General features: G+C 44.6%; 1 protein-coding gene across 1 annotated transcript in view; it reads right to left on the bottom strand.

Annotated features, from left to right (window-relative positions):
- Positions 1-27,373, bottom strand: part of LOC119394273 (intermembrane lipid transfer protein Vps13) — a 191,352-nt gene that overhangs the window by 74,306 nt on the left and 89,673 nt on the right. Inside the window, 14 exon segments of the mRNA XM_037661555.2 lie at positions 10,028-10,129; positions 11,174-11,278; positions 11,977-12,063; positions 15,030-15,167; positions 15,586-15,700; positions 16,709-16,878; positions 17,259-17,426; positions 18,580-18,747; positions 18,823-18,942; positions 19,458-19,598; positions 20,121-20,246; positions 22,959-23,078; positions 23,224-23,409; positions 26,547-26,699. Coding sequence (XP_037517483.2) covers positions 10,028-10,129; positions 11,174-11,278; positions 11,977-12,063; positions 15,030-15,167; positions 15,586-15,700; positions 16,709-16,878; positions 17,259-17,426; positions 18,580-18,747; positions 18,823-18,942; positions 19,458-19,598; positions 20,121-20,246; positions 22,959-23,078; positions 23,224-23,409; positions 26,547-26,699 — 1,899 coding nt within the window.

Here is a 27,373-nt window from a genome sequence, read left to right as displayed (position 1 = left end):
TGCTGGCATTGCTTTAACCATGGGTAGCATGTCGCAACTCATGTTGGGTGCGACTGTACATAACATAGGTAAATTCATAGTCCACCCTCTACAAAAACTTCATTTAGGTAATTGTCAATTTGGTTAAACGTTGGTAATGTGTCGGTTTCAGCAAGTATTTCTTCAAGAAGCAGCAGTTAAGTAAAGCACAAAAAGCAATTAAATAGCATTTCAAGTTTTGTTTAACAAATAAGGAAACTTTACCTTAATGTAGGCCATGCTACAGGGGGGTATAACAATATGAGACTGTTAGGGGCTTTACATCCCAAAAGCACAATAGGATTATGAGAAATGCCTTAGCGGGGCGCTCTGGAAATTGATACCACCTGGTGCTCTTTAATGTGCACTTACAATTTAGGTATATGGACCTCTAGCATTTTGCTTTTATCGAAGTGCGGTGGCCACGGCGGCTGGGATTCGATACAACGACCTACGGTGGGTGGGGTAATATGGGGTAGATCATTTTGATTGCAATTGCTGCGTTGCCACACATGTAAAAGCAGCACAGGCTACTTTTCTGTCCTACGCTGATGCAACACCATAGATCTTTTCAGTGCACTATGCCTTAACTATGAGGACAATTTTAAAAAAAACACTAACCACAAATGTACACATAAAAGCAAGACATTTCGGCTCCTGGTCGGTAGCCTAAAAATTTTTTTTCATTTGTGAAGAAGGCTCCCGTGCAGGAGTCGAAGCGTCTTGCTTTTATGTGAACATTTATGGTCAGTGCTTATTTTAATTGTCCTCATGTCTTTTCCCAGCCAGACAGGTTCCCGTCCGACTCTCGACTTCATATGTCCTGACCATTTCTTCACCGCAGTTTCAGTCACTTGAAGTGCATTTGTCTTTATGTATGAGGAACAGGTAACAGAGTGTAGTATTCACGGTTTAGCAATGTGGTATAGCTTTAAAAGACAGCTGTTGCATGAGTAACTCATGTCACAACTGCCCTTCTGACATGTTTCAAGAGGCTTTAGTGTTTTTCTTATCCAGCGGCTGCTCTCTCGGATTAGAAGTATTTCTTTGCTACAGAATTTACCAGCAGATAAGACGCAGACTCTGATTTGACCCTTCAAAGTCCTATAATAGACCCTTTTCATAATTGTAAAGCTAGCTTTCCTGCGATTCAGTTAGCCCAACTAATGGCGGCTATTCACTTCTGCAAACAGCTGTTCAAGCGCAGTTTGCTTGCGCTATGACGCGGAAAACGTAGGCTCGGCTCTCTTGATATAAGCACATATAATAGACAAGCCCCAGCACGTGCAACTCCACGTGCAACTCCACAAGAACTTTTCTCCACTTGAAGCACAACAGTTGTTGCCATTAGTTGATAAATGTGCAGCACAGGGAAGTATACTTGCAGATTATGAAAAGGGTCTAACACTCTCCTCCACTTTTTTCTCTCACTCGTAGTTGCAGCTTCCGGTGTAAAATAGAATTGGCTTCTGGTTTCATGCAGAAGCAACAGCGTATTGGGATGCCCCTTGCAGTTATGCACGCTGGCTACAATGCATATGACAGGAAAGCGTGCAGATTCAGCGTGCAGTCAACAAAGGCAAGTGTTTTATTAGACGATCTTGGTACCCAATTGCATCTGGTACTGCAGCACAGAGATAAGAGCGGCGTGCGGCAGTGAGCAGCAGTGGAAGCGGATATCCCAGAAGTGAAATTAGTGTAAGCGACAAATCAGCAGACAGCGATGCGCATCAAGCGTTGGCACTACTTAGCAAAAGCAGCAGTGGTGCAGAGTTAGAGGAACTTAAGCTTACTCATCAGTTAAAGACTTGAGATGGTAGGCGAGTGTTGCTGTCGTGTAATTGCCATTAAACATCAATGCTCAGTCATAGTACTTACTTAGCTTCGTAACGAATTCAGTAGCCCATCATCTTTTACAGCCTGAACTTTACCCAGGCTCCGCTGGACAATTCTAAAGTGAATACAAAATGGCAGCACCCATACATTTGTTTGCCCTCTTAACTTGTATGTAATCGCTAATGCTGGCTTCCTTGATAGAACAGTGGTACCTTCCATATCCTCCACATGACAGGGTGACGTATTGCAAGTATTTTATGGTGCTTGAACAGGCAATGGATTTCATTGCCTCAGATTCTATTTTGTACAGTTTGCTCCATGTTATCCTGACACATACTTCACCATTTAAGTGTTCTGTTATATAGTGAGCGTGTACTCCTTCAAACAAACCCCAAGCTGATAGCGAAGTTGAAGGCTCATATTTGTGAATTGCAATGACAAATGGCAATGCTCCCAAGGATTGCCAAAACTAAGTTTGTTGTAATATACAGTTAAACCTGCATATAACTAAGTTGGCAATATCAGCAATTTATTTCGCTACATCAAAACTTCATTGTACCGAAATTCTACCTTTTATGCAAAGTATAGTCACCAACATTTTTTTCACATGGAAGGTGTCGCAACATATGTAACAACCCCTTGAGGTGCAATGTCCATGTAAGTGGAACCAACTTGTTTTCACCAGTTCTTTGGACCAGTCACCAAGAGAGAGACAGATACGGTATTTACTCGCGTAATGAACCCACTCGTATAATGAACCTACCCCCCAACTTTGGTCTTCCAAAAAAAAAAAAAAAAATTTTTAATGTGCGCATTTGTTCATTTTATCTCGATGTGATTGCCAGTGCCGCTGACGATCGAAACAACGTTAAATCACGGCATTATATCTCAAAACACCGACGCAATAAGAGTCGCAACATAGATCGTGCGGCTGGACGACACTTCAGCGTTGATCCGGTGCGCGTATGTAACTGGAGAAAACGAGAAGAGCTTTGGGCTACAAAAAAGGATCGTCGCGCATTTCGCGAGCTAAATCAAGGAAAGTTTCCTCTTGTCGAGAGACAAGTTCTAGAATATGTTAAGAGGCTCCGTAGTGAGGGATGCGCAGTGTCCCACAAAATGACTTAAATCCATGCGCGGGCCATGGTTAGAAATCAAGGCATTCCTGCCACTGACTTCAAGGCCAACAGCGGTTGGGCAGCAAGCTTTTTAACACCGTCATGCGAAATTTCAGCTCTTATAACTCCCGCAATTCTTTTCTGTCGCGTAATGAACCCTCCCCCCTAACTGGCGACGACTTTTCTGAAAAAAAAAAGAAAGTCGATTCATTACGCGAGTAAATATGATAAATTGTGCATAGGATTAATTAAACCTTCTGCATAGTCAATGTGTCTTAACCTTGATGCGCTGCATATGAGTGCAGCTGATCATTTTTGTGAAGGCACTACGATGTTCGGTTGGTCGTTCAACGTGCAGCGTTTCAGGACCAATGTCAAAAGTATTATTTTTCTTTTCTTGACAATTATTACAAGCAAAAGCAAATTGTGCATGGACTACGAATCAACGATTTCATCTTTTTATGTAAAAATGGAACCTGAATGCTTGCTGAATAATTACATATTTAAATACATGAAAAATATGGATAATTACTAAAACACACAAAACAACTTATTATTTCATATTCTTTCTTGGAATGTAACACCAAGTGCATTAGAATTACATTGTGCAAATTTGACTCAGTTGCAGACAGTACATCATAATTTGCACCTGAAGAGGATAATGTAAAAAAAGAAAGCTATTTATTTTTTAAAATGAGATTCGATGATAATGACCTGATGCTATGTCAGCAAAGTCCTCCTCACAACGGCCATATATTCTGCAGCTGTGACTTCTTATCAAAACATGGGGTGTTGCCCAGAGTTGTGGGATGCTGATCTGATGTTATGTTCACCAAACAAAGCTACTTGCTCTGTACTCAGTCTAATGAACACAACTGCCGCACGCCACAAAAATAAAAGAGCTTCGGTTCAAAATCGCGTGTATGCATAGCAGCATCTTTCTTTGTGGTAGCCATGCTCTTGTTTTGAGACATCACGCATGCAGTATCTCTTCAGAGTCTAGCAAGATCTGGCACAGTGTCGGGAATTTCAGTTGCTGCTATGCATTGATTCAACAGAAGCCTTTAGGTCTGTTTTTATCACAGAACACCCGCATAATTTTGAAGAGTTGATAGTATAGGGGTGTTACTTTTGTGAAACAAAAGCATGAACACAACAAGCCGCGCATGCGAACCTGTCCTGTCTTTTGATCACACCGCGCACTAGAGGAGTGTAGTGACTCGCTACTAGTGCTACGCAGCAGCCCTAACAGTCAGAGCTGTGACCCCCTATCCCGCGGTTCGCGTTGAGTTGCGACCGCGGCGGGTTTCAGGCCAGTGGGGACAGAGACAAGTCTTTCAACTGAAGGTGTTTATTCACCTCAGATGCCAATTGCAACAATAAGTAGCAAGCACATCAAGTTAACACCTCAGAGGCGGAGTGTTCCGCACTACTGGGGAAAACAACAACAAAATGGCAAGCACACGTCGAGGGAATGATAAAGGCTCATCTCACCTCGCGTGGCTGCTTTTGCACTCCGGTCCGGGGCGGTGATTCGCACTCCACGGCCGGAGCGCTGCAGGGGTTGATGGCGGCGGTGGTGCTCACGGCTTGGGTCCGATGTGGTCAGTCACATCTCCCAAGACCGAAGACCCGGGGACCCCCAAGGAAGCGGCGCGCGTTCCTCGGGGTCTGGAGAGAAGTCTCTCCAGAAAAGGGCAAGGAGGGAAAACGGGGCATCTCGACTTCGGCCAGGGAGCAGGGCGCGAAGGGCTGCGGGAGCGGCACATGCCCTCTCCCACGCAACCCCCCTCGCCACTGCGCGTACATACGTAGCGCGAAGCCGAGGTGCCGCCGCGTTGAAGACAATGGGTTGCGTGTGCAACCCCACATCCCCCCCTCCTTAATTGAACCCTTTAGCCAAAAAAAGGATCGCCATCACCTGGGGCTTAAGAGGGGGCTAGCGGCTCCACCAGGAACACGGCGAAATCCGTGTCGATGAGGGAGCCGCACGGAGACGCAGATCACCGTTATCGCTGAAGGGGCAGTCACCTGGCGAGCCGGAAAAAGGTGCCGGTGAGTGATAATGCAGGCCAGCTTGACAGTTGAAGACAGTTGTCAGGACAGCCGTCGGGACAGTCGTCAGGAACAGCTGTCAGGAACTTGACAGTTGTAAGGAACCCAGGCAGCTCGGTCGGAATCAGCTCGGCTTGCTTCTGGCGTCGCTCGCTCGCTCAGATTTTGCGGCCCATGGTGTTGAAAGGGGCACATGGCTGGATGGATTTCAACGCCAGACTGCAGGCCACCTTGATTTGCGTCGGTCGCATCGCCAGGAGAGCGTCGTGTCGACGCAGGAGAGTTGGCTTGGGCGCTCATCAGTCGTTGCCCTGTGGTGGGGGTAGAATCGTTCCCCCCCTTTTCTCGTTTCTCCTATAGTCTTTGCTGCTCCTCCCGCTCTTGGTTCTCTTTCTTTCTCTTTTTCTTCTAAGGCGTTCGGAGTCGAAATTCCCCCGACGCTGGCGGCTGGCCGGCTGCAACCCCTGTTCTGCGCAGCGGGATACCACGCTCGTACCGCGGGTGCACTCCGTAGTTCGGTCGCCGGGTCTGCAACTCTTTGCCGGGCTGTGCAGTGGTTCCGCGAATTCTTTTCCACCGAGGCCATTCGGGACCGGAAGCTGTTTTGCTGTTTTTTCATTTCGCCTTGACTCTGGCTGCTGCTGTAGGCTTTGGCAGAACACTGTAGCTTTGGTGTCGCCGCTCCCTGCTGTAAGACGCTTGCGTTGACAGCTTGATGAAGTGCCAGGCTATGGGGCATCTGCTGGCGAAAACGGTCGTTCCGGCTTGGCTGTTGTTGAAATGCTGCCGATGGGTGATCTGCGACTCGAACAATAAGTTAGCCCCTCTCTTACTCTCCGAAAAAGCAAGTGCGTGCTCACTCTCGAAGGCTAGCTGCATGCTATAGATATCAGAGGAGCGTCGCATCCGATACCGCGCACAATAAAGCCCCTACGAACTGGACAGAGTTAGTTCTGCCGAGATCGCAAGTTGTAATGTCGCACTGAGCTTGCACGTCAAGCCGTGCCTTCGGATGCCACTGCCTGCGTGCGCAGGGAAGCGTTTCCCTCGGGCCACTCGTTCCCTCTGTTATAGTAGGGTTTGAGATCACAGACATGCACCGGTCCGCCGATCGGTCTTAGCATTAAGTCCGTCAGCATGTACACGAGAGAAGAGACAGTCTCTCCTACCCGGTACGGTCCTATCCACTTCGGTGCCAGAGAAGCTGAGAATTTCTTACTGGCATCGCTTAGGACATGATTGCGCTTCAACACCAGATCGCCCACTTTTTACTGAAGTCCTGATGAGAGCGGTCATACTGCGCTTTCTGCTCCGCACGAGCAGTGCTCAGGTTCCGTCAAGCTTTGCACAAAGCCTCCGTTACCTTCGCGCGCAGCCCAGCTGCATAATCAGCGCGTGCTGACGAAGCAACCAGTGCCATGCTGCATTCCTGTAGAGTATGTTCTACGGCATATGGCAGCTTCCTTCAAAGATTGAGGGTGGCGGGGGTAAAGCCAGTCGAGCGTGTTCACAGTAGCCCTGAGAGCAATTGTGCGTCCCTGCAATTTCAACGAGCATGTGCTTGATGTTGCGGTTCCCACGTTCAATGAGATTTGCCTGGGCACATTACGTGGTCGTTCTCCTGCGCTTAATGCCGAAGGCTACGCAGGAGTCAATGACGATTTCGATAGATAATCAGGACGAATTGTCCGTTATAAACTGCTTTGGATATTCGAATCATGTGAACATCTCAATGAGCTTATGCACGAGTATGTGTGCCAACATGCGGGAAATCACCGCTTTGAAGGACTCATGTGTATCCTTCTTCGCGGGGATTTATCTTAGCAAGGAGTGGTCAGTTCTCAGCGGGCAGGAATCGAAGTAGGAGGAAACGCGCTCACAGCGTTACTAGCTGCTTCAGAGCGCCGCGCACTAACAGCAATACCAGCTGCGTCAACGTGCGCCGCAGCCGCACCGCCGGGCTCCCGGAGCCCATCAAAGACTTACAAAAGTATTTACAAAAGAGATCCTGACCGCTGTGCCTCTGACAACTCCCTTCGGCTAAGCAAGCTTTCCACTAAACTGACGCAGTCCTAGTGGCTAGCGTTCTCGTCCTGCGAAGGTGGCTCGTCCGCCCTTCGTTTCGGACCGTCGCCGTCGAGCATTGTAGCAGTTACTATATGCTCTCAGGCTGAGTTTCAAATTATCAGAATGAGTAGTAATGTTACCCCTCCTGATAACATTGAGCGTCGCAGCAGTTACGTCGCTCTCGGGCTCGGCGTCAGGCAAGGTGAGTTGAGTAGTAATGTTACTCTTCTCATAGACAACGAGCGTACGCGTAAGTGCGTCCGCTACACGCTGTTCGTTCTCCCTCTGCAGCGAACAGTAAGTCGTATCGCTGCAGGAGGGGTGCCCATGGCGGCAGCCAGCCGCTCATATCCCTGCTTTGTGCTATACTTCTACTTCCTTTGGCTAAAGTTCGCCGCAGGAATCTAAGAGTGCAGTAGCCGTTACCGCATCTTCGAACTGTTGCTTATTGGCAGCATCCGTGACAGCATGAACAGCGGCTGTATGTCAGCCTCGTCTGCTGCCATGGTTGTTCGTGTAGTGGCAGTCACTCACACAAACTGACTCGCTCTGTCGTACCACTGGCCCCATGTTGGGCGCCAGAATGTGGTGTCGTGCCAAGCACCACCACAGGTTCAAGCACTGGGAGCTTCATGCAGGTTGCCGCGTCCTCGCTCGTCCCGCGCCCGTGTACCGTTCGAACTGCTGCGCGCGAGAACTCGATCCGTCACCGCGAAGGGACGGCGAGCCATCACGCGCAGCGAGGGAGACCCTAGGCGACACTCTCCAAATTAGCGATTTATTACTGGGATTACAAAGAGATCAATAATTCGACACAGCCAATCGTACGTAACATAATTGCACAGGACACCGATTAGCTAATACAAGTTACCAAATGTGGCCGCGAATGGCACACCTATAAAACAAGCAAACAAAGAACCAGGTTTGGAGAGCCGACCTACCCTTCGGCCAGCGCTCCCGCGATCGCGCACCCCGGAGCAGAAGAAACAGAACAGACAAAGCAACACTTGAAAGAACGTATACAGTGCACGATCGCGAGGCGCTACCTCGGGACTTCGAGATCGCGGAGGGTAGCGCGCGCCCGCTGAGGCCGGAGCCCCGACAAAACGATGTAACCGCCGGCCGGCGGCGAAGAACAAAGAACAAAGGATCGCCGCTGGCCGGAGCGGCCAAAACGCTTACGCACCCTTCGAGGTCTCCAAGTGGTCTCTCCCGAACCTCGTCGCGCGCGCACCCGCTTCTAGGCGAGCGCGAGCGAGGTCCGAATCCCGCCAAAATTGGGCCAATCGGACACCGTGTTTAACCTTCGAGGGCGGGGTGGCAGCAAAGTGACGGCGATTTATGACCAGCTGCCACCCGTCCGGTCGAGAGGAGAGGGACACGAGAATTCTCCAAGGAAAGATGGCGTCGAGCCACTGGCGCGGATGCCTGAATTCCCACAATAGCAATGCAGTGGGTAAGTGCAAGCAGCCTTAAAAGGTTGGTCAGCTACTTAAAACTTACTGCAACAGTGCAATCAACCAAAAAGCTTTCAATAGCCCAACTACTTTTGCTGGTGATTTATCCTATTCTTCATAGAGTCCAATAATAGCTTTAGACTTCTGGATCATGGAAAGCAGGCTCTGTAATATCACGAAAACAGTGACAACGTACTTCCTTTTGACTCTTAAAATGTACTAGCCTCGTCGTCGGTGAAAGATCGTGATCACTTGCAAGACAAGTGAAAGCTCGTTGCGTTTAGTACCACCGCCTTTACAGCTACTCATGCTTGTCACTTGAGACACAGTGACAACAAAAACACAAAATTGGCACAGGCAGGGCAAAATATGAAGCTATGCCAATTGTAGATTGAGCAATATGATGGACTAGAGTTCTTGGGCTTAATTTACATGCATAACCTCCATCTGCCTTGCTCTGGAGGCAAGGAGAGCATTTTTCTAAACCGCTGCCGGAAAGGACTCTTCATTTGGGCGGTTGCTCTTAATGTGCAATTTGAAAATGGGTTGGCGAAAACAACGTCTAGCTCAACCGCTGGCACCACGAGTTTCAGTTTCAGTTTTTGCCGCAGTATTTCTTTGCAGCAGCAGCGAAACTTTGTTATGTCGAAATGTTTCTAGATTCGCACAACTAAAATATTAAGGACGCTGCACTGACCTGTTATCGTTAAACTAGAAGGCCATCGCTGTTGATCTGAAACTTGTGATAATACATAGACTTTCTCTCCCTGCCCCGTGTTTCTCCGCAAGTCATAAACTGCCCGCTGACCATACAGCTATTGCATGCTTTACGCACCGCGCCCTAAATAGTGTCTTCACTTGAAAGAAATGCCAGACGTCAATAGCCTGTATTCTCGAGAAAAAGAAAAACAAAACACGGCAGTTGCACTGCGGAATGGTCATCAATATGCCAGTCAATATGCTAAGCCTAAATGCTCGTGTAGCCTACAGTCAGCAGACACCTCTCATACGTATCAAAGTGCTCGTTTCACGTTTTGATTACAAAATTGATACAGTGTTGTGGCAAATCAGCATGTATAAGAACTGTGCCACATCAACACTGACCCACTATGAGCCACAAATAACGTGCCCCGCGTGCCCGAAACAAAATTCCATTTAAACAACCAATCTCATCTTCCATCTCTCAGCTTGCACAATTTTCAAACAGATTTCCGTGCCCATGTTAGAAACTGCACTCGCAAGCATGAACCACAAGCGCTCCACATGAGTTTTCACACCCATTTTCGCGCACGTTGTCACACTTATTTGTCAATTTTTCAGCCTTTGACATATCAAACCCTCCCTCCAAAAATGAATGAAAAATAATTACCAAGAACTACCACTATTTCAAGACATTACGTTAGCAGATAAGTTAGTACACAGACAACTTAGGAATGAAAAATGTTTGATCTCAACGAATAGCAACGTTACACTAACCTTGTAAGCGATGTCCACAGTGGTCTTGTTGACCATCCAGAAAGGGCAATACAGACCCAATACTATACAGTTGTTGGTTGTTTCAACATGCATGCCCAAGTCCTGTACGGTAACAAAATTCCTTATTAGCAAGCCACTTCAAAGTGGTTAATTTGAGCCAACTTTGTAAATGCTGACACACAGATGCGCTTGACTAAGTGCTCGATGTTAAACTATACTGTCGTATAGCCATGACAACAATTCCATCTAATATTCCTTCTACTCCACAGCAAAACAGTGACAATAGCAACAATAATTTCAGAAGTTTTACATGCCAAAACGATATGACTATGCAGCACCTCAAGTGGGGACTCCTGATTAATTTCGACCAATGTACTTCAATGTACTGTAAAATCCCAAGCAAGCGCTCCTTCCCAAGCAGGCACCAGCCACCCCCTTCCCCTTTTCGGTAGATTTTAAATATACACCAGTGATCAAGCTAGCCCCCCCCCCCCCACCACAAAACAAACGAATTGACAACCCATATTTTTCATTGCCACCAAAAGAAAACGGATCACCAACTAGTGCAGCAAACTACTAATCTGAACAATTTCTTAACGAAATAACAGCTAACCCTACCACAGAGAAAAGTTCTCAAATTTACTACATAACGTGGCAAGCACCAATCGCAGACTCCTCCTCCCAATTACTGTACTCGCTCATGTAAGACACGCACTTTTCTACACAGTGCGAGCCTTACATGAAGGAAACTTATGGGCACTACCCGACGCCACGAAATGAGCTTCAGTGTAAAGCGGAAGCACAGTTACACTCTGATTAATTGGCTGTAACAACAATTGAATCAAGTACCGTAATTTTTGCATATAACCTACATCCCCAGCTACAAACCACCGAAAAAAAAAAGCATAAGAAAAAACAAAATCCTCACATACATTGTGAAGCAGTGCCGTGAAATCAACTTGCGTGCCGAGATTTGCATATAACTCGCGCCCCAATTTTAGCACAAAGTTTTCTGTACATTTTGTGTGGGTTAGTATATGCTTGAAAATATGCCATGCCAGATTCTTCTTTTTGCTCACAATTAATATATAAAGTTTGGCTGGGCACTTGCCAAGTATAAATGGTAGTAACATGAAGACGTCTCACCATTTGTGGACCTTCTTTAGTCTCAAAAGTTAACACTGATAGTTCATCCATGTTAGCTTCCAAGAGCTTTTTGCAGGACCACTCCATGTCTCTGTAACCAAGCAGCTGGAAAAAATAAAGAGGAAAAGTACAATTTTCATTTGCTCAAAATGAATACAACCAATAATAAATTGTGCACATAGTTCCAGCCTGGGATTTGATTCTTTTTACATAGAAAAACTATAACGTTACAGACTTCAGTTTAAATACACCCAAATTATGACAAATCACTAAAACATGTAAAATTCAACACACTACCACTTTGTCTTTCTTGTACTAGAATATAGAACGGCTTGGAATAAAGTTTCAAAAATTTGACACATTTATCGACAGCCCATCGTAATGAACACCTGAAGGGGTTATTTCTAACAACATGAATATCTTAAGAAGGTGCCAAGGTTTATAAGAAGTTTCGCAAAAACTTGATTGTTGTAAAGCTTGTACTCAGCATACCACCACCTTTTTTTTTTTTCAATTCGTTTGTATTTTTGCACATAATCATGTCAAAAAGAAAAAAGGAAGTCCTTTCCTATTTTAGTTATTAACCGTAGCATTAAATGTATCTAAAAATTTTTAATGCCTCACATCACGCTAAATGCTCCTGGTCTTTACACAACTTGGTGATTGTTAAGGTGCAAACTACGTATGAAAAACAGTGTTCACGCAGTGCATATTACAATGTTATCCTAAAGCAGAAAATAAATGTAAAACTTCTGCATACAATTCAATACAGCGTAAGCATTGGCAAATAGTATAACAGTCACCTGAAGCAGAAGCGTGGATTCTCCAACTTCAGCATTCCAGAGTTCCACTCCCTGCCCAGCTTCCAGACAGAACAACCTGGACATGTTCTGAAGGCGTAAAGATAAGGTAATTAAGTTAAGGTGCAATGTAAGTTCAAGAGCCTGCACCACTTAAAAGTCGTTGAGAGAGCTACCAGTCACTGTAAAAATTCAAATGTACAGTCGGTCCAAATACAGTCAACATCCGACTCCCTAGGGACCGCGAAATCGTCCGAAAGATCGGGCAGTCCGAAAAAACAAATTCATGCCTTTTTATTCCGCCCAAGCAGTCAAATCGCCACAGTCATGTCCGAAACAGCCTTAATGCCTCCCAGTACAATTATCAGGCAGTTTGGTGCATGCCCAGGCTCTCGCAAATACATCCGGTACCTGCTGCGAACCCCGCTTAACTACATACCTGCCAACCGCAACTTTTGCATGCATCTAGTGATGAGCACCTCTGATAACAGCAAAGCACGGAATAGATTACGGCTCTCTCGCATGGAGCATTTGGAAACGATGACGTGGAACACAAGGACTGTGGCGGAAGAGCGGACGACTCGTCCGGCTTTCCTCGATGCGTGTGCGCATGTAAACGGTGCGCACACACATGGCTGAATCTCCGCCGATACGCAGCATTGCTGCCGTGTCAAGCCAACCATTTCTAGTTGTGTGCAGCACATCGCCAACTAAGCTGACGCCGTCACGGTACTGTTGCTGTATCGTACGCATGCATTTATCATGAAAGGGTTCGTGATGCGCACTTTGTTCCTGAACACACACGGGCGCGGCAATAGCGAGCTGGTTTCGTCCACGAAGGCAACGCGTCTGTGCGGCGCACTTAGCGGTCTCGCACCATGAGGCAGCAGGAATGGCGGTGCGGTGCGTTTGGGTTCTCGCCTATTAAATGCGTGCAGTACGCAGGCAATTGCGCTAGGCCACATGCACTACCGAGCAGTTAACTGAAGATGCTTATAGTGAGGGTTGTCAGTGATTAAGCCGTACTGGCGCATTTGCCAGCTGCTGCCATCACACCTCCGTGCATTTCCGCTGCTTATCCGTAAAGACATCACTGCACGACGCCGTGCTAGCGGCCCCTTTGAATATTTGGTCTGCTTCACCACATAACGCTTCGGCATTACGGCAAAGCTGACTTTCAGACTCTGCTATTGTCGCAAACGGATCAACTCGCGAAAGCGCTGGTTCGAACCTACGAGATGACAGACGCCCAGGTGGGGGCTTCAAATAATGCCTTTCGGACCTGCAATTGGGGCAGAGAGTCCGAAAAATTGGATGCGGAATAGTTTCAGCGTCTGAAATTTCGGACAATCTAATACATTGTCATCTATTGGGCTGGTGACGGTGCCGCGAAGACGTCCGAATTTTTGAGCATGTCCGGAAAATCGGGCGTCCAAAAAATCGGCAGTTGACTGCATGCATCTAAAACAGGGACACATCAAATTATTGTCTGTATTGAACAGTCATAATATCCCTGTGAAAATACTGTCTTAAAGTGTGGTGCTGCACCATGCATGTATTGAACTCCCGTCCAACGCCGTATTCAATGTATCGAATGCTGCACTGTGCCCTGACCCTGCAAGTGTTCTCCTCATAACGAAAATATACAATGCCGATAAAACGGCACAGTTTTTGTTTGTGCTTTCAAGCAACAAATTGCACCTCCTGGTTAACGCCAATGAGGAAAAATGAGCAAGTTACGAGTCGAAATGTAGCTCGCTGTAAATGTGGAACACTGCAAGAGTGAAACTGCAGCTGATCATTAATGGCAACAGTAGATTATAGCTACATCAAAATCCAAAACACGAAAGGCAACGCAGTTCGATACCCATTCCACAAAAGACTAGCTGACATAAAAGCCTTGAGTGGGAGGCTCTGAACATGGGAACCACACAGGGGCCAGATATTAATGGTAGAACTGATAATGCAGCATGGGAACACATGTCATCTGTCACATGTCAAGTGGCTTATTTCACCGTAGAAGACTTGCAAAGGTGCAGTGGCTGCTCATTGTAAAATCTCATGTATTGCTAAAACCAATATCATTACAAATGGGATCGACTTTAGTGACAAAAACCGTTTTCTTGTTTAAGTATCCTAGATTATGCGAGAGGGAGGATTCTTATGGACGTGGATAACTTGGCTATCTCCTCATGTTTTACATAATAAAAATTCCTTTTCACTGCATAAACAAAAATGGAATTCTGCTGTTTTACATGCGAAACCACAATATCATTATAAGGCATGCGTAGTGGGGGGGACTCTGGATGAACTTTGCCTACCTACTCCTTTTTTTAACGTGTACTTAAATCCAAACGGGTGATCTTGCATTTCACCATCAAAAAGTTGCTGCCATAGGCTGGAATTGAACCTTGACTCCTTGTGCTTAGCAGCATGGCCCCTTACCTGCTGAGCTACCATAGCAGGTCAATTGCATAAACAAACTCTGATGAAGATGCCACATCCCATGGCAAGATGCTTGTGCTGCATCTTAAATTTCATAAAAAAGTTCGTAAACAGGGGGTGCCACCTCCAGCACACCCAGTGTTTATGAATTTTTCATGACAAGCTTCTATCTTCCTGACTTAGCCTTTTTTTTTTTTAATCTTAAATTTCATGCCATTTAACGGCATTGAAAACTAACTACAGCTTCTTTTTGTCGTCTTTTAAAACAGAACACAAGTAACTTATGTCAAATTAGCATAAATATTCATAAAAAGATGGCGAGAACTCAACTCAACTCTTTGATACATTTCCGCGTGCATCTGCCTTCATATTTAACCTGAATATTTCACGTAAACGTTTCCAAACTAACTTTTAAAGCGGACAAATACAATGTGCAATGTTAAGTCAAGTCAAAGGGGGTTTTAGGACGATACATGTTTTCGTTTTTTGGACGTTTAGGAAATGAAACTAAAGGCAGCCGCGTGAGGTTAAAAAAAGCAAACCCTGTTGATGCATCCAGGTAACTTTATGAATGGCTAGTGAGGTTACCAGAATTGTAGAAAAACTCTTACCTCCAGTTTGACGTAAAGACTGCAGGAAAGCAAGTTTCGCACCAGCACCGTTGGTTGGAGCTCAATGCTGTACAATGGCATGGTCGAAGTCTTGCCAATGCTTTCGTCAAACTTGACAGGCTCCACCTTTCCACACACCTAAAGACATGCAAATAATAAATAAAAAAAATGCCAATCAACACAGAAAATGGCCAGTAGCAGTTCAGCAAATACATACCATAATATGCATTCAAGACTGATAGATAGACACCTAGTTGGAGACTTTACCCAATAATTAAAAGGGATCTTTAGATTTGTACTTGCGGTGAATGCACTGTGGGAAGCATGTTACAAAGGGCCCTAATTCAATCTATTCTTTCCACAAAGATGATAGATTTTTTGTTATTTTATTTTTATGTACTTCAGCTTTTCATTCTTTTTTTCCCACTAAACTTCAGGTGAAAGTGTAGTTCTTAACGTTCATCTCCGTTCGTCATTCTCGTGCTTTGATCAGTGAAGTTATGTAAGATCACACTTGTGCTCTTTAAGTCGTTCCTGCCACTTTACGCCGCCTTACATTTATGTAAAAGAACTTGTTCTTTTCCGTCTTTGATGGGCACTGAAGAACAATGTTGTGTGCATGGTCAATGCCGCTGGGCTTCCAAATGAATGGCTCCACGGACATCCTGTACCTAAATAAAAAAAAAGAAAAAGAAAAAATTAGTGCCTTTGACAGTCCCTTTGAAGTTTGTGCATGTGTAGGACATATGCCCAAGGATTATCAATCCGTGTCAACCACAGACAAGGTGGCAGACACACATTGTTACAACCGCAGGTGTTACGTTACATGTGAGCTTACAAGCAGGCAATTGGCCTTGAACCTGCATATGCGTCCCTTGATGGCATTAATACTGCCATATGAGATCCGTTCTTCAATATGTCTATCATTAATCAATAACGGCATCACTTTGACCAAAAACACAGCTTTCATAAGTGAAATGACAGTACTGTTAATGTAGAACTGGTTTGGTTCTGATAGTATGAAAATATGATACCATGCCATACTTATACAATACGCGATGCACAAAACATGCCGGCCAAGCCACTCTTGCAGCAAATGAATGCATGGCCTTTGAGATCAGTATCTGCGCTCTGGTGAAGCTGTCGCTAGGGGGGCGGGGGGGGGGGGGGCAATGCATACACCACCTACAGGTAAACTGTTGTCAACCAGTAATAATAATATGTTCCATTTCAAAATGGAAGAAAATGTACATGTTTACTCTGTCACATGGATTACTTACTTAGTAGGGGTCTTTGAGTCTTACCTGACGAGCACACAAATTGCTATGCCACACAAGTGTGCGGAGATCACTCCTATAGCATCTTGTTAACACTTCCAAAAGCATGTACAGTCCCGCTCAATACGAGTTGCAACACAGTGGCCATGGTAGAAGGGGCCCCAAGCCTGAACGGTTAACCTGGCAAACGTTAAATTGGTTTAGAGAATACCAATCACTGAAGCAGCGTCTACTTCAGTAATTTCTACTATCTCAGCACTGCTTTGTAATGTTTGCGCCACTTTGAGCACAGACAATGTTTCGCAACTCATATCGGACGCGACTGTACCTTTGTGGAATTGAGTGAGTAAACTCTAGCAACAATAAAAGTTACAGCCATAGCCACTTCTTTGCCGGGCTTACTTTTCTCCGACTGGCTTGAAGAACAGCTCGTTGGTCTTGGTGTAGAGTGCCCGCACAGGCAGATGGAGGACTTTGTGCGGTTCTATGACGCCGCAGAGGAACACCTCGGAGATTTTTTCACCTTCAACCAAGTAGTAAACTTCTATTGGGACAGACAGGTGGTTTACGACCTGCGCGAAACAAGCAGTGCACTGTCAAAGTAGGCACAGGAACCAGTGCACATGCATTTTTGCTCTGTGTGATCCAATCTCTGAAATTCCGAACTGCTCAACAACCTGTCTCAGGCACTTTGGATAAGCGTAAGAGTTTAACTTTTCAGCGTTTACAGTGTATAAGTAAAAGCTTCCTAAATATTCTGCACAATTTCCGTAAGGGAGACCATTATTTAAAACACACAAATCGAACAAGGCAAACACTACTCAAACCCATTAGCTGCTAAGCCATAGAATATTGAACAACAAAAAGCATAAGCATAGAAATCAGCAAAAAAAAATGTAGTGTTATCTATCCCTTTAGAAAGCAGCAGATGAAGCAAGATTACAAAGGGTACCTTGCAGACTGAGTAAATCATGACAAGCTTCGAGCCGTAGTGAGATGTGGTGTCCACGATGAATGCCCAGTCATCACCGGGATACGTCTTGATGGGCAGCCTGAAGTATCGCTTGTCCGCATAGGTCACGCATACTTTCCGTACCGCTGACACACCAGTTTCTTTTAACTGCATCAACAAACAAAAAAGCTCAGATAAGGTCGAGTAAGAAGCTTAGGTGACTTTAGCGGTTGAAACACAGCTTTTATGTGTCAAATGCACATGAGCATTAGGTGTTATAAATTACACTGCTTTAGTTTCTGTAGAAAAGCACACCAAAATACGAAAGCACAATTTTGCTCCATACTTATTTCCACTCAGTACCATCTTGTACCCACACAAGAGTTGGTAAAGCCGAGATAGAAATGAAAGCTGGTTACAACGGATACCAAAAATTACTGTAACAATTTTCTGAAAAAAAAAAACGCACGAAGAAAATAAAGACAAGAGAAAGAAAGGGAAGTCACACAGCACTGCACTCACAGCTGAAAGTTTATTCGAAGGAAACATGAACTTATAAGCACAAACCGTGCATGTCAAGGGAAGTCAACTTCTGCAGAAATGTTAAGTCATGTGTTCATCAATAAAAAAAAAAACTTGTGCAATATCACTGAGGGTTGGCTAACACAAGAATCGCTAGACTTGCTAATGTAGAAAGCTTTTGAAACATCTCGTGTGAGCTGGCCATAATGCTTAAATTAAACAGAATCGTAGTACTATTTGAAAATCTGGGTGTACAACCACAAGAGGCGTAGTGAGATTCCAGAAGAGAAGGTGAAACATTCTGTAAAGAGAGATAGTGCTCACACAGCCTTCATTTTGTTGTCTTCGTTTTCTTTGTACACTGTTTGTTACAGCAGAGCCATTATATGCTCGAGGTTGGCTGTGTGTCATAGATAGAAAATTATCATCATCATGAACCAGCACGCACACTCTTCTGCTTCGCTCCCAGAGCACGTGCGCAAATTTTTACGGCATGGGGTGCAATAACTCTGATGGGCGAAAGAACGAGTAGAGAGAGAGAAAAAAGAGAAAGAGAAATTCTTGGTCGAAAATATTTCTTGTCAAGAGCAAGCCATGTATAGTATAGTATAGCAAGGGGTGGCAAAGAGACAGGTGAGACGGTAAAAGCCTAGCCAAGCCAAGGCCAGTTAGGTGGCCACCAGCTCTGCTGTGACTGAGCCTTGCACAACTTAATGCAAGCTGCGGCAATTTTTTTTTTTTCAAGAAATGAACAAGCACCAACAAGCCAAACTTGCCACTTTATTATTGTAACAATTACCTGGATGGCAAAGTGGGCCTCTGTGACGTTCTGTTGGCTAAGCTCGACCAGGGTACCTGTGAACCTGCCCCCCTTGTTCTCAGAGGTCTCCTTGAAGGTCAGTTGCACCATGGCATCGGGCTCCAGGATGACCTCATCAATGTCGTCATCAACGTTGGGAGCAGCAACCTACGTGTTAATTTTTATCAACTCAAGCATGAACTTGCGAGAAAACCTCCCAATTTGCCCCGCCCAGCTGCTTACACGGAACGGTGTTCCCTCAAGAATAACGTGGACAACAATCCCCAGGTAGTTCTTGACCACGTAAGGTGCATCCAAACGTTTGTGCTCCACGGGTGTTTTGACTAGGGCAGCACTGAACGCCTGTTAGAAGAGAAAAAGAGGATTCTAACGACCACATTCCACCCATTGCTTATGTGTAAACGATTCTTCGAAAGCAACAAAAAAACTGTGCGAGTGTACAGCAATTATATATGCTTAGGTCTCTTCCTTATTTTTTATTATTTATTTTATAATTTATCGCTGCTGAAAAATACTTTTGTGAAGCAAATTGGTTCTGCCATTTGCAACAAAAAATTTAACGTCCTGAAGCTTCACTGTGAGGGCTGCGATAATGGAGGGCTTCAGATTAGTTTCGGTAGCATGAGATTTTATACTGTGCACCTAATGAAAGTACTATACTCAAATGGTTTTGCATTTTGCTTTGCCACTCTCAAACTTTTTTCTTTCCAATGTCTTAACTGACAATCTTGCTTACTTTTCCGTATTTTGCTCCCAGAATTCCAGTGCTTGCAACAAAAAAGTTTGCAGAGATATCTGTGGCCACTGCCGTACTTGTATGAATCCACTGCCGATTGATAGTAGCCGGTAATGCTTACCTCCCCGAGATCCTTGAGCACTTGCAGTGTAGTTTGAGAAATGGTCACCTCCAGGGTGTCCTCAACGAGCAGCTCAATTGAGAACATTGGCGGCAGGTTGGCTGCATCATGTGCGCTGTCATCGGCTATGTGCTTGTCGACCTGTGACAGTGGGTTCCAGCATGTAGTCCAAACGCTAAGTATACACACCCATGCAGACTGCTTCTTTAGCCTAACCCGAAAGCCTACAAAATCATTACAACATTCTACGAAACTTGTGCACAAAACTGCAAACGCAGTATGATCTAGTCCTCAGGAGTTCCTGCAGTCATTCAATCTCATAAAATCAAGCTGTAAGAAACATGGATTGCTGCAAGCAAGCTTGCGTGTTTGGTGAAACGTAACTAGTACCAAGGTACTAGCAAGACCATTATGGTATGTTTCAGCTGAAGAAACTGTATCTGTAGTTCTTTTCAGCCTAGCCTCCGCCAAATAAATGACAGCTCCAAGAATCAAAATTCATTCATTACTTTTACGAGCACTCAGCTGCACTGTCCCCAGGATACATTTTAATAATGCCGTTATGAATACTTTAAGAATCGCATCCCATTACTGAAGCATGAGATTAACATGATGAAAACGTAGATTTTACAAAAAAAAAAAGCAAAAAATCTAAGCACACACCTTAAGTGCAATCTCCCAGACCTTGCGACCGCCAGGAACTTCAATGGGCTCCACCAGAGGCTCCCACACAGCAAGCTTCTCATTGTAGTAGAAGACCACAGAGCCCAAGAAACCGCGAACTGACATCTGCATAAATGCAATATTTACAGCATCACAGCATTGCCAAGGACAACTGTCTTACAATGCTCTAATGCCATTACTTAAATCCTAAACTGTAGTAGTGAACAAATAGACGTAACATGTGCTGCAATAAGCCGTCAACCAAGGTCAACAGAAATCCTGTTTTTATAAATATGTATATGAAGGTGTGTACCAACCTAGTACCAGGGACATGTTCAAAATTTTAGGACAAGTTTATGGCACAAATGAAGTAGAATGCCTAAGAGTGGAACATCAGATTAATTGATTGATTGATTGGTTGGTTGGTTGGTTGATTTAGATATGAAAGCAATACTTGGACTATCAGGGACACCCTTTGCTGTAGAGGGCTCTGTGGTGGGCGGGTTCGAGCCGAGGCGGCCGAGGATGCAGGCCGAAGCCCGAGGGGCGCGGTATCAATACGCACGCTTCAAGTCCCCAGCAGAAGTGACCCCAGTTTATTCACAACACACCCTCTTTATCTACATCCTAGAGGACGCCTCATATCCGGCTTGGCACGCGCGCCCTCTACAGGCTCTGGATAAATTTCGACCACATATGATTTCTCAACATGCAGAAGATGGCCCTACCACCAGTCACGAGACCATTTCTGGTCCCGACTGAGACAGCTTCGCCTACTTACCAACCTGCAAACTTTAAAGTTGCAAAAGTTCCGTGGATACAACACAGAGAGGAAACAAAGGAAGCACACACACTCCTTCTAAAGCTCGATCTGGGCCCACACTTTTTACGGGGTACATAAAGTAACCTAACTATTAATAATCCAGCTTTAGAAACTCCAAACAAGCAGCAGCAAACTTGGAGCAGCAAAGTGTGGCAAGCAACACAATCACAGTGACCTTGCTGCTGCCACTTTTGCATGCATGCATAAACTTGCTTGAAGCAAGTACCTTTCCAGCATACCATCACCAAACTATGACATTCAATGGCAGTTTGGAAGGCGAGTGAAATTTTGCGTGAAAATTTATTTTTTGCAACATCTAAAACGTCCATAAGATCATAGAACAAGCTTAAATTCATAAATATTACGAAACATTCAGGAATGTCAGCACACATGCTTCAGTCACAATGTTTAACCCCTTAAGTGCTTTATTTTTTTGAAAGTTTCCCAACCAAAAGTGCCTATTTTTTTTATTGCTGATTTCGAATCTGATTGTACTAAAAAGCAGCTTGTCGATGTTGAAACAAATATTTGTACGACATACTTAGTCAAATCAAAACACGGAATAACGCAAGGGGGCCTGTTGCAGCTCCTGCACCAAAATCGAGTTTCCTTTCTCAATTTTTTCCCGTTTTCTCCTCGCTTCCGAGAGCAAACGAAGCACATTTGAAGAAACTGCTGAATATATTCCATAGGTCATCTGGCAATGACAAGTTGAAAGTCTTGCCTGGAATGGCCAAGAATGGAAAGCGAGGAGGCTTCACAGGAGGATTGTCTGCATCAAGCAGGATCCACTGGCGAGCACTCGCGATCTGTTTTCATCATCACCGGAGGAGATGCTCAATTCACCGCCTTCGCTGTCTCCACTTCCGGACACAAGATTAACATCTGTATCCGAATGATCATCACTCAAAGAAGATGATGAAAATGAAAAGCCTCTTTTTCGTGTTGACGAGCCAGTTATGCATGGGTGACCGCCAACGCAAGCCATCTTTTCATACAAAAACGCGCTCTTTCCGCAGGAGAAAAAAAAATTGCCAAGTAAATGCTGCCATCTGGTGGATTACACGCAATCTAAGCTGCAGAAGAGCGCCTCTTGTCCTGAACGCTAGAGGGGAGTACCTATTCCGCTCGGACGAGCTCTGCTCGTCCAAAGCAGTTTGGGGACAGTTTTGGCAGGACGAGCTCTGCTCGTCCAAAGCAGTTAAGGGGTTAAAGAAGACTGGCCAATAGCGACTGCATTGGCTTTTCACAATACATACGCTAAAAGCAGTGAGGATTTCAAGATAGTGAAGAAAACAGGCAAAAGTCTCACAAGTTAAATTCTATGCTTCCTGGTGCAGAAACAGCTTCAGCTGTTCACAACAGTATTTTGCGACAGCTGCTCTCATGAGAGTGTTTCATGGCAACGAAGCCTAAGCTGCTACAAGTGTGGAGCTTGCACACGTGTATCAATCTGCAAGTTTTCTGGTCGTCAGAACAAAGTCAGGTTTAAATTTTTCAAACATAGTAGCGCTGACCTTTCTGCAGTTTTATGCACATGTGACTTGCCAAATTTGTCATAAATCCTCCTTCGTAAAAGAAAACGTCACAATCTCAGCAGCAGAGATGCTGGCATACAAAGCAGACATTTTTCTTTGTGGGAACTAAAAGTGAAAGAAAGAAGTTATACGGGCATTCTAAACCTATTCATTCCATTTACGAGTGCTTGAAGAGTGTGGGCCCCAAATTAATGAACTCAATACATGTAGTATTATTTGCCTTAAGCTTAGGAATTATTAACCTATGGGCGAAAAACTTAAGAATTATAAAACTATGGGCGAAGCTCAAATTATTTCATGACGCATAAGAGGACACCTTTTGGTACCACACAAGTTGCTTTGGCTTTTCCCTAGCATTATGAGTAGGTTTGCATACCATGTTACAGAAATCTTTTAGGTATTTCAAATATATGTGAAAAATGTTTTAATATAAATATTGGCAAAAGGGTAAGTAGTGCCTAGGATGGTGCTAGTTACCTCCCCAGACCAGTCCAAGACTTCAGCTTCTAGGCTTGCCTTCCACAGCAGCATGGGAACCGTGCGGTTTTCAGCACCTTGTTCCAGAGTTATCACGAGGGACTTGGCAGTCACAAGAGCCTGTGCACAAACAAATACACGATGCTACATGCAACACAACACAGAATACTGCTCTTAAAGGGTCTAAACCATTACACCTTAAAGGGTGTAAAAGTTACACCCTCTAGGGTGTAGCTCTGGCCGCATTTCCGTGGTGCCAACTTACCTGCTCGTCCTTCCGAGGTGGCTGGGAATCTTGCGAGGCGGGCACCGTTTCCATGGTCTCCATGGCTTCCACAGCCATCGGCACAGTTGGCCCTTCCAGGAACCACAGCTTCGTTTTGTCCAGGCTCATCGGGTTCCACACTTCGCTGTTGTCGGGCTCAACTTCGTGATCAGCCTTCTGCTCAGCCTGTGCACAACAATAGACAACCGACTAAGCACCATCCTCTCTTTACTTGTCTGTACTAGAGACGCATATACATGTGATTCCAGATGCTGTAAAGCCTGGTACTATAAAAATTAGTGTCTATATGCGCAGTTGCAACATTACCTTGATAATGGCCCGTGAAAGTACAGCACTGTACGGAGTGTGTACCTAAAATGTCTAACACCATGCCACTTTCGAATGCTGCAGTGTGCTACCCCCCGTAGTTGCCCCTTCTCTAACAGTACGATGACTTGTTGCATCACAGGACATGTAGAGCAAACGAAAAAGCTCTATTGTGGCAGGTGCTCTCAAACAAGGCATTGAATCAGAAGAGAATTACATGCTGTGGAGAAGAAAAAAAAAATGAACGTGCGCGTCTCAAAATATGGGTGGCTCGAGCAGCGAGGGATCTACGCGCCACACTAACGTATTTGCTTTATTAAGCTTCACCGCACATTAGATGTGTGAAGCGCTCAAGCATACTAATAGTGGAAAGAACGGCTGTGCAGTGAAGCGCACAACCCAAGATCTATTGCTCTCCTTAGCAACACACACCATACTTTTTAGTGGTTCCCGTTAAGGTTCAGTGCATCCATGTTAAACTGTATTCAGTTTAACTGTGTCTAAACTCGGCGACAACTTTTCTTGACAGCACTGTGGAAGCTACAGAACCGAAGCGCATGCCTGCTACCGCGGCAAAAAAATAGTGCTTAAGTTTACTGATAATTTTTTCATTTGTCTTGCCGAAATAAATGCTGATTTATTTATTATGAGACTCAAACAGTTGCGGGAAATCGTAGGTAAAATACAGTTATTGTTCACTTTGCAAGAATGCCTTCCATTTCAGCACGCCCATTTTCCAAAATGAACATGCGTTCGTGATGTAGTAGGTGTTGAGTTCTCCAAGAAAAATATACCCATAATATGACACTAAAATGTACACTGTACAATCAAAATGCTTCTCCCATTCACATTTTTCGTGTATATAATTTTCTAAACGCGTTAACGATGCGAGTGAGCAAAACCGAAATCAGCCGCAAGCTGCCGTACTACTTGCGGAGCAACACGAATGTGCGGAAGCCCCGCCTCCGTAGCCTTCGCTCCACTGTCAAGATAAGTTGCCGCCGAGTATAGTGTCTTTAATTTGTGAGACAAGCACACTTCTTAAGTTAACCAGCAATCAGATTAACCCATGCTAGGGCAAAAAACACAGCCGGTTTGTACGGCCTAGTAGAATGATATTTGAATTTCCAGCTTTAGGTCGTGAACTGGGCTGAAAATTAGGTCACGTTTTTAACAAACCAAAGCAGCAATGCAATGTACAAGCTTTTTTTCTCCATACACAAACTTTTGTATTTTATTATGATAGCAATTATATGGACACTCTCGGCTGATCTCTGCCGTCGCCGTCATGTCCTGGATACGTATATGTATGTATGTATGTATGTATGTATGTATGTATGTATGTATGTATGTATGTATGTATGTATGTATATATATACATATATATATATTAAAAAGGCACAAAGAAAAACAAAGCAGAAAAAAAAAAATCCGAAGCACCCGACCGGGGATTCGAAGCATAGACCCCTCGCTCCCCAGCCCGCTGCGTTAGACAACTCAACCATGCCCCATGCGTGCGCCGGCAAAATAACGGCGAGCTATTTATATACACCATTTACCGCTGGTGGTAAGCAAATCTCGGAAGAGCTTGAGTGTTTTTTATCACGCAACGCTACTAATTTTCATTCATTTTGACAACTGCCCTTGAGACGCACATGACAAAGTGGCCCTTTTCAGTACCCACTCGTGATGTGGGAGAAAAAAAAAAAATACCGGGCACACCTTACATCAGATGCCCCCGTGTGGCAGGAGACTCAGGGGGTCACTCCACGCGCCACAGTTTAAAAGAAAAAGAAATATCTAAGAGCGTCAGATTCTCCATTGTCGACACTTGCAGATGCCACGCTCCTAATTTTCTTTCAATTCGAAAACTGCCTTTGAGACGCGCACGACAAAGTGGCCCTTTTCTGTACCCACTCATGATGTGGAAGGAAAAAACAAAACAAAGAACACCGCGCACACCTTGCATCAGATGACCCCGTGTGACAGGAAACGCAGGGGGTCACTCCACGCGCCGCAGTTTAAAAGAAAAAAATATCTAAGAGCATCTGATCCTCCATTGTTGACACTTGCAGCGTGTTGCTCAAGCACAAAGACGTAACAACTGCGACAGTTCTTAGTTCACGCTTGCCCTGTGCATGCCTGTGCGTTTTTTTGCGGGCATCCTTCTTTGTGCTTCAGCAGCGCACTGCGAGTATCGAGCTGCTTCTCGTTCGTGTGACATTCCAATTTCTTGCTGTCGCATTCATTGCTTCGCCCTTGCGGCGAAACTGACTTTTTTTTTTTTTTTTTGGAGAAACACATCCTAATAAAAAACGAGAGGGCAGATGCATTTTTACACACAGAATATAATAAGTGTAGTGAGCAAGCCAAATGATATAGAACAAGATTTTCCTTTTTGTGGAAACTGCTACGTCGGACAAATCGCTTGGCAAACTGCTACGTCGGACAAATCGCTTGGCACAAATTCCGCCTGGATGTATTGGAACCTCCTCAAATGTTCTCACTTGTTCTAGTTAGATTACATGCCCGATGCAAACAGTGGAGCACATTCTGGAACACATGCAAGCATCAGCGACTAAGCTGGAATGTACCATGACTCGTGTATAAAAAGACAACCCATTAGATCCATAGATCAGATTCTAGACTGATGACTGCACTCGCTCCTATCATAATGCTGTGAGTGTTTTGTTCTGTGGTTCACCTAAGAAAGCATTCAATCATTACCAACCTGACCGTCAGAACTACGTGACTATACAATGTGCCTTCCTCACAGGTGCCTGTTCTCTCAGTTGATTGAAGTCAATTCCTGCTCTGGTTCTACTGGTAGTTACCATAAGTGAACATTTTGTACAAGACTGAAAAAAGAAGCTAACGGGTATAAGGAAGGACTCTAATTAGAGCGGTAAACTACATACAAAACAGAGCAAATCAGTAAATATGTGACAATTTATACACAGATGCAAAAGTACACTTTAAAGGAATGAAAAACTCACACTAGGAGCGCTGAGAGAGCCCAAACTCTTGGACAGAATCTCGACTGCCCCAGGTGTCACGTGAATCTCTATTGGTGAGAAGTTGATCTCCATGTGCTGGCCATTTTCAACGGTGAAAGTGCTGTTCAGGCTGATCTCTGTCGGCTTCAATATCTTGGACGAAAAAAACAAAACGAGATGTTAGTCGTCGAGATCCACAGTGTCAGAGCCACAGAGCAGTTTAAACAAACATTTGTTTCGTCCAGGGGTTCATTCGAAACAAGGGTGCGATTATAGGCACATTGCCAACCTGAGGTTCTTGTGCGCCTAAATCTGAAGTACCACAAGTGTTTTTGCATGTCCGTCCCATCAAAATGAACCTGCAATCTTGAGCTTCAAATTTGAATTGGCTTTTGCACAATCAAAGCTTGAATTAACCATGTTCTACTGTATCTTGACGTTAATTCTTACAATGAGTCCTTTCCTCTGAATACCGTCAGTGCTGATCAATTTATATTCTTCAGTTGTAATACGTTCAGTGGCATCAGCAGCAAAAACGATCTGCAATAATAGTTGCACTATCATCAAATGATAGAACAGCTACAAACAAAAGCAATAAAAATATGATTCACTACTGGCTTGGTCAAATGACAACTCTAACCAAAAGGCCTAGGCAGTTGGTTGAGTTCAGTTGTGTTCTTCAGTAGAAGACGTGAAAAATTCAAAACTGCATCTGAACCATGATATACTACGGTAGACCTATGCTAATGCGACTAATTTTTGGGTTAATATGACCTTGACAATGGCCACCTATTTCTATGGGATTATTTTGATCTTGAAATTAACGT

Source organism: Rhipicephalus sanguineus, chromosome 5, assembly GCF_013339695.2.
Source record: "Rhipicephalus sanguineus isolate Rsan-2018 chromosome 5, BIME_Rsan_1.4, whole genome shotgun sequence".
NCBI lineage: Eukaryota > Metazoa > Arthropoda > Arachnida > Ixodida > Ixodidae > Rhipicephalus > Rhipicephalus sanguineus.
Note: the sequence above shows the minus strand (reverse complement) of the source record. Positions and strands in the feature narration are given on the sequence as shown.